General features: G+C 37.8%; 1 protein-coding gene across 3 annotated transcripts in view; it reads right to left on the bottom strand.

Moving 5' to 3' along the window:
• Window positions 1-377: 377 nt before the first annotated feature.
• Window positions 378-8,415, bottom strand: part of ATG2B (autophagy related 2B) — a 91,261-nt gene continuing 83,223 nt past the window's right edge. For all 3 annotated transcript variants that reach the window (XM_006133706.4, XM_025189916.2, XM_025189917.2), the window contains exons 36-42: window positions 7,631-7,835; window positions 6,902-6,971; window positions 6,112-6,194; window positions 4,620-4,741; window positions 4,339-4,493; window positions 2,179-2,328; window positions 378-1,338 (exon numbers count right to left, since the gene is read on the bottom strand). In XM_006133706.4, the coding sequence (XP_006133768.1) occupies window positions 1,108-1,338; window positions 2,179-2,328; window positions 4,339-4,493; window positions 4,620-4,741; window positions 6,112-6,194; window positions 6,902-6,971; window positions 7,631-7,835 (1,016 nt within the window). In that variant the 3' untranslated portion in view covers window positions 378-1,107. The remainder of the gene's footprint in view (window positions 1,339-2,178; window positions 2,329-4,338; window positions 4,494-4,619; window positions 4,742-6,111; window positions 6,195-6,901; window positions 6,972-7,630; window positions 7,836-8,415) is intronic.

Below are 8,415 nucleotides of genomic sequence, written 5' to 3'. Positions count from 1 at the left end.
ATAGGAGTCTGAAACATACCATTTTGTGAGAATGGCAAAACCAACAGTTGGTGACAGTGTAACTTTATTTAAAGGAAGATTATTGAAATATATTATGTATATCATTTTAGATAAATTATGAAATTGTATTTTTTGTACTGTACTTAGGGTACCTCATCTAAACAGAAAACTCTTACCAACATCAGTACTGTAGCTTCTTGATATTAATGTTTAGTCATTTCATGTTAGTTATCAGTAGACTAAAAGACAAAGAAACTAGAATATTTCATTTAATAGAAAGTTTAAATAAAGATTAGACACACTGCATTGTTTTTCTTCCTTTAAAATTTTCATCAAATGTTGTCCCTTTCAATAATTTGCATAAGTTTCTACATCATAAAGGATAATGCACATTACTGTTTATTCACGCTATAAAAAAAGCACAATATACAGGCCATATCCTTTAAAGTGCAATACAACGGAACATGTCTGCAACATTCAGATTCTTCAAAAACCCAGGAGGGACAATTATTGTTCACAAGTATATGGACACTACATAATTTCTGAGCAGTTACTAAGAGACTGTCTTTGATGTAAGTGCCACCTAAAAACAATGCTTGTGACCCATAAAATTATAAATTCTGTCTGATTTCTTATCACATGACTTCCAAATCTGATGTCCAAAATGAAATTTTTACTCTTTAGTTACTGCAGAGCATCTATGGAGCCCTTTATTGGAGACAGTTCTTTAAGCATGCTCAAGAAAACTTTTAAAATACACACAGTGTCACGAATGGGTTGCTGATTCTAACGGCAAATCAAATGAATCAAGAAAAATATAGTAATATAGCAAGCATGTTTCTGACTTGGCAGCAAATGTTACACTGTGTTTGACACTAGCCACCAAATGACTGGTTACATGCAGCATGTCCACAAGCAAGTACAAATTTGCTCTTCACTTCTGAACTTTTTGGTTGAATGTTTTGATATTAAATTGTTAGAAAACCTCCTTGTTCCTGAGATGAGCATAGTAAAATGAAATGAGTTCCATCTAAAGCTGCCATTGGGACATAATGTTATGTATTTCCAGCACCGTTATCCTCATGCTGAGTTATATTATTTAAAATATCAGTCCTCCCCAAGGCGCCATTTCTGTGATTCTTCTTGACGTACATCCGGCCGGATTTGGTTTCTCATTCCACCTAAAACATTTGAGGTTGCCTCTGTTGCGACAATAAGAGGTTTCACCACAGCTGGTGGAATTTGGCGAAGGACTCCTCCTACTGCGCCTGTTACCCCTCTGTTCTCATGCTCTCGAGCAGCAGTTTCATAGATGGTCTGGGCAGTGTCTGTAATTCCCTTTGGAAATTAAAAAAATAAATAAAAAATCAGTTACCTAACAAGAAAATCCATTCTCTTCTCATTTTATTGACTTCAGTTAGGGCTTACCTGCCTGGTGGCTTAATGTGCCTTATAGGAGCGTGATTTCTAAAGCACAATATAATTAGCTACAATACAGCTAATCATTCAATCTTTTAACAGACTGCCATGGTAGTGAAAGACAAATTTCACTTGTTTCATGCACAGGTTGCTGCATAAATCATAAATGCCTAAAAAGTTGTTTTAGATTGTTTGAGGCCTCAAAATAAGAATAACGTCTATGTCCTGCTAAGGATATTCATTCGGACAAATCAGCAGAACAGTATCAAGGGAGGCTTTGGGTGAATATTAGGAAAAAGTTTCTAACTATAAGGATAGTTAAGCATGGGAACAAGTTACATAAAGAGGATGTGAAATGCTCATCACTGGAGATTTCTAAGAACAGATTAGACAAATACCTGTCAGGGATGATCTAGGTATATTATTAATCCTTCCTCAGCTCAAGGAAAAAGGAAGAGAGTACCTGTTCAGGTCCCTTTCGGCCCCACAGTTCCATGAATGCAAATCTGTAGAACACAGTTTTCTTCTGACTCAGATTATAATTCATCTTGTTTGCGAGGTGCCTTGGCCTAATTCTGTTTCTCAGATTTTCTCTACATGTGAGGCTTGTATAAAGTTTGGTCTACTGAATTAGATTGTATACTTCAAATTATCTGATATTTTTCTCCAGCTCAAATTTCAAAATAAGAACTTTTAAATACCATCATGCATATTTCATATTTTACTTTAACAAGGTTTAATGACAGCACTTTTGCATACCTCTTTTACCACATTGTATGCTTTGGCTACCCCTTCTCGTAGGTCTACTGGCTGATGAGCTAAGCGATGCCGAGAGAATCTTTTGATCTTTTTTGTCTCAATACAACTGGGACCTGGGGAGACCATGTCATAAGCAGTTTCTGCTGCTGCCTAGGGATCAGTTCAAATGAAAATAAATTAATACATTCTTAATACAGTATTTTATCACACCTAAACCTACCCACCTAGTATTTTTGTAATTTGTGTTGAATTTTATGATAATCTAGCACATTTTTTCTTTTTTTAAAGACAAAAGTGTACATTTTACATGCAGTCTTCTCTTCTTCAGTTGTGACCATAATACTGGCTAAATATGAGTTTTAAAAAGGGTAGAGAAACATGGCCCTCAAGTGTTTACATTACCCTGTACATTACATATTAGTAAAACAGTCTCATCTCTTTTATATTCTGAGGCTGTGTCTAGACTACATCCCTCTTTCAACAGAGGGATATAAATTAGACACTTTGAAATTGCAAATGAAGCGGGGATTTCAATATCCCGAGCTTCATTTGTATAATCGCATCGTGGCGCTCTTTCGAAGAAGCTCCATTTCTAAAGTAAAGCCGCCGTCTAAATGCGATTCTGTCGAAAACGGCTTTTTCAAAAGATCCTATACTCCTAATTTTTTGAGGAATACAGGATCTTTCAAAAAGGCCTGCTGTTTTCAACAGAACCGCATCTAGACTGCGGTTTTACTTTTGAAATGGTGCTTTTTCAAAAGAGCGCCATGACATGATTATACAAATGAAGCACAGGATATTTAAATCCCCACTTCATTTGCAATTTCAAAGTGTTTAATTTAAATCCCTCTGTCGAAAGAGGGACATAGTCTAGACACAGCCTGAACTACCACAAAAGTATCAGAAGTGACAAAATTTATGTTCTGCCTACTTCCCTCTATGTTAATGTACAGTGATACCATAACATTAAAAACCATTTTAATTTTGTTTCACAGCAGAATGATTTTAAATCAAGATGATTTTAATCAGTTATTTAACTGATAATTTGAATAACTTTTTTTAAATAATTGATTTAAGTCAGGTTGGAGGTTCTTAAAATTAACTGGAAAATTTATGCCACTGCAATTTTAAATTGGCTTATAACAAACTAAATTACAAATTCTTCTTTTTGATTGTTGTTTGTTGTAAGGTTTATATCTTATTTGAATTTTACAAAAGAGCCGTAATTGAAATTGAAAATTAAGGCTCTGTCCCTAAAACTCATAAGCAAGCATGTACCTGCACTGATATGATTAATGCCACTGACTTCAATGGACTCCTCATATGCATAAAATTAAAAATGTGTGTAGTAGGTATTGGCAGCTTCAATAGCTAAACAACTGTAATTTTAAAAAACTCTTTACTCTTAATGCATAGACATTTTTCATTTCAAAACAAAATTACTTCAATGTTAACAGCATAAAAATTACTCAGAGTTTGAAAACATCAATAAAATTAGTGTGAACTTTTTATACACAAGACAACATTTCAGAAGTAAGAGCCTAAAGCTAGATGCTGCGGCTGGGATTTTCAAAAATAACTAAGTAACTCAGGAGCACAAGTCCTGCTGATTTCAAAACTGCAAACTCTAATGGAGGAGTACAACTTTGTCCAAGCATGTTTGCTTCTCTGACTCTTTGATGTTCAAAATATCAGAAAGGAGTGTTGGTTGCAAACACAACACAGGCTGTTTGCTTTTGTGCTGATCTCACAGTAGGAATAAGCACCTGAGCTTGTGTCTCAGCACAGATGAGTATTTTAAGAATTAAACGCCTCAGCAGAAAAAAAAATCATATGTGAAATCTAAAATATGTAATTCTACTAAGAAGAAAAAAATAACCACTTTCATAATTTAAAGATTATACAATGGAAGAAGAATAGTAAAAATAATAGATATATTAAAATCATTATAAAAATTATTCATCCTGATATATTTGGTATCAATGTAGCCATATTTCAAGCGTTTCAAATGAAATAATGTAAGCCTTCTGGGTAGAAACCATCTATTTTCTATTTTCATACAGCACCCAACAGCGTGAAGCCCTGATCCCTAGCACCACCATAATAATTATACTATAAACTTGTTCTCTTGTCTAACCTCATATATAATGTAAAATGTACCTGTATGGTTTGAACCATTCTGTTTGTTAGCTCTAAAGCTGCCATTGCAGTGGAAGTACCAAAGGAAGCAGCTCCTCTTTGAAAGCCTCTTACAATACGACCATCCTTTCGGTACTGTTCTATCGGTAACCATACTAAGTCCTTCAGACCTTGAACTGAAATTATAGCCAGAATGCAAAACACATAATTTGTTATCTAAACCTTGGAAAGCTGTTAAAAGTTATATTCAGATTATTTTACCAGTGTGATTTGTATTTGAACAGCAACAGAAATGAACTTACCTAACTGCACTAAAGAATGCATAGGCCCCACTCCTCCCAGGATTCCTGGTAGCTGATTTTTCTTTATGTCATTAAGCCATTCAGTGATAGCATAAGAGAACAGCTTATCCACACCTAACAAACTGTAACAGACAAAGTTATTAGTACAGGTTGGACCTCCGTGGTCTGGCACCCTCGAGACCTGAGCTGTCCCGGACCAGGAAATTTGCTGGACCAGGGGCAGTCACTGCTCCCCTGCTGGCTTCCCTGCTCTGGGCCTCTCCTTGGGGCTCCCTGCCCTGGACACACTGGCCCAACAGGGGCTTCCCACCTTGCTATCCGCCTGCTGCCCCAGGGTCTCCCAGGGTTCCTGACGGGGACTGCTTGGTAGCTGATGTCCTCACTGCTGCAGGATGTTCCCTGTGGTTCCCAGCTGAGTCCACCAGGCTGCTACCAGTTCTGCTGCCACTGGGAGTTCCCCAGCTGAGGATGCCTACCCACCCCCACCGTGCTGCTAGGGCATGCCCTACTGCTGCTGCTGGGGATGCTGTGGGTTCTCCAGCCAGGTCCACTCCCCTCTGCCAGCGCTGCTTCAGAGGACTTCCCAGGGTTCTTGGCTGGGGCCACCCAACCTCCTCGCTGCAGCCAAGGATTCCCTGGCTGGGGACAAGACTCCCCGGACATCTTGCCCCACTAATGCTGAGAGTTCCCCAGCTGGGGTGGGAGGTCCCCAATCATCATCTGGCCTCACTGATGTCAGGGGTTCCCTGACCAGGGCGGAAGCTCCCCAGATGCCACCTGGCCCAGCCAGGGCTCCCCAGCCCCTGCATTGATCCCTCTTTCAGGGCTCTTTAGTCCAGCAACATCTGTGGCACTGCCAGACCACGGATGTTCTCAGACCAGAATGTCCCAGAGGAAGGTTCAACCTGTACTTAAGAAAAGCAATGATGACAACTTGAGGGATGTGTTTTCTACTGAACAAGAAAAGACATTTAAACATTAAAATAAGGGGAAAAATGAAGGCGCGAATGTCACACTCACTTACCAAGGTATTTGACCTTTGTGCCATAGTTAAAATATAAATCTACAATTGCATTTTAGATTGCATCTTTGACAGTGGAAGAAAACTCGTGGGGAAAACTGATAAAGAATCAGAGCTTCATGTTAGTCCTATAGGCTCTGAATAAGGAAAGAACTTAAGTATGTGTTTAATTTTAAGATTGTATGGTCAAGTTCAGCACACGGTTAAGTGTTATTCTGAACAGACACACTTTCTTGAATTGAAACCATATTAGACAATTTTCAGCCCAAGTTCTCATCCCATTCACAGCACAAATGTCTAGAGACAAACAATTTAAGTACATTAACAATGATGTATCTCCTTATAAAAATCATTGCAATGTTCTCTGAATTTTAAATATGCTTAATATTACAATTTGCTTTTTGCCTGCTATACTAAATACTTGCAACATCCACATCAGAAAAAAATCATATTCAAATTCTGTAAACTCACCCATGTCGATAGCAAAGTCTCTTCAACTTTAACTCTGAGCAGTTTAATTGTGCAAGACCAATCAAAATCCCAGCTAATGTACCCTGCAAATTAAAAACGTAGTCAATCTAAAAATGTATCTACAATACATAATCTGAAGTTGGGAAATAAATACTTCCCAAGAAGAATTTTGTATCAATTTTATTGAATATATTTTATATTGCATACACTGAAATAAAACCTCTCCCTCCAACCTCAATTTATTTAATTAAGCATTTTGAACTATACTAAATTAAAACTGACACACAGTGCTTTGGATAAAGAACCTGCAATATCATCTTAAAGTGGTGTAAGGGAAAACTTTAGATGGCACAGATCTGAATAAGGAAAGAACTTATTCTTCAGCAGTAGGGAGGTGTATCGTGCAGTGCACCCAACTGCAGAGTTGGAGCTCTAATGCACTTCAAGCCTCCTCAGATATAGCATGGTCCCTTGACAGCCATTCCTGCTGAAAGAAAGTGGCTGGCATTCAACAACCCAACCAACCCCAAGAGAGAAGGTGCATAAAACTAGCTTTAAAAAATCAGTCCCCTTTACCTCCAACCCTACAATATCCTGTGCTGAATAATGGTCAATTGGACACAAAGTTCTACCCCATTGTTCTCATGTTGCACTGAAACTTTAAGTAGTACTTGAAAATTTTCAAGATTACACTGATAATGGGTAGGTAGCACCCAAAGGATAGGTCTGCTTATGGAAAGAAAACACACTAAACATCAGTTTTATTAGATAGTCTATGTTATAAACAAACCTGATCCATTGAAACGTGTTTGCCATGGTAATCAAGACGTATTGGAACTTCTGATGTAAATCGAAATTCTCTGAAATATAGAAAGGAAAAATGTATTATAGTAAATGAAATTGGAATAGAACATAAATGAAGTCATTCAAAAGGAAAACTGTAGTATGAATCACAAATAGATGCATGTCAGATTATAATATGATTCTCTTCAGTTTTCTTGTAAGGAATATACCACTGTAATTGTGGTGAACTACTACAGGTGATATTTCTGCCAAGTAAAATTTCTTTATTACATCCTAAGGACTTGACCAGTGCCAAACCAAAGAATTTGCTGAATCACAGGAGGTCAATATTGTCTGGCAGCATTACCAACACTTCCACTGTTTACTGGGCTCTTAGAAGACTTTGGGGGTAAATTAGAGCTAAACAACAGCACAGAACACTGAGAGCCAAGACCGGTGGCTGTAAACAAATTTTATGGGACCATGGGAAACTTGGCCACACCCATTATAAGTGGACATTCGGCTAACTAAAATCATGCTAGACCATGGATGTTGCTGGACCAGAGTGCTGGACTAGAGAGCTTCAACCTGTATTATATTTAAGCTCTGGGAGAAAAAAGGCAATGCCCATTGAGGCTGAATAGAAATTATTGTAATGAAGTTCTACTGCGTTCTATAAAAGCAATAAAATTTGGTAGAATAGGTGCACTCTGGTAATCATGCAACCAAAATTTACCTGAAAAAGACTGGTTGATCACTGAATGATGTATCTTCCTGTGAAAAATGATGGTCCTCTCCATTAACGATATCCACAGAATCAACACTATCACTTTGGCTTCTTTGCTTGTGTAATGAGAAAGAAATGACTGGGCTTGGGTCCTTGAAGCTGCTTACATGCTTGGGCAAACTACAAGTTACATCAGCACCAGGAGACTTTTTAACTAAAATAATAAAAAATTACACACAATTAACAAATCATACATCGTCTTTCACAGTCATTTCAAGCAGCATGCTAAATAAGTATTTTGTTTTGTTGTCTAATGTAACACATTCATTCTGATACACTGTAAATGTAGTGTATTACAAAACCATGCTATTACAGTTAAATGCATTGGATTTTCCAAGGGCAAAGAACACTAATATTTGCAAACTACTCCCAGTCTGTAAAGTTATATATAGTTCTATAGGTAGTTAAAGCTAACAAATAAATCATTTTAAAAAGTCAAGAGTAAAGGTTTATAGCAGAAGTGGAGAACTTTTTTAGGCCATGGGTCAATGACCCACAGAAAAATCAGTTGGGGGCCACACACAAGTGAGAAGCAAAAAACCAAACCAAACCAAAACACCAAACCCCTACTGAGAAGGAGAAAAACACTGCCCACATTCCCTTTGCACATCAGAGCCTAGCAGGGCCCAGCCTAGTAGATTTGTGTGCTCCAGAGATGGGCTCCCCAATGCTGGAGAAAGCTCTGAGCCTTGGGGGCCAGATTCAAGCAAAACAGGGGTGCATGCAGCCCCCAA

Source organism: Pelodiscus sinensis, chromosome 4 (genome assembly GCF_049634645.1).
Source record: "Pelodiscus sinensis isolate JC-2024 chromosome 4, ASM4963464v1, whole genome shotgun sequence".
NCBI classification, from domain to species: Eukaryota; Metazoa; Chordata; order Testudines; family Trionychidae; genus Pelodiscus; species Pelodiscus sinensis.
Note: the sequence above shows the minus strand (reverse complement) of the source record. Positions and strands in the feature narration are given on the sequence as shown.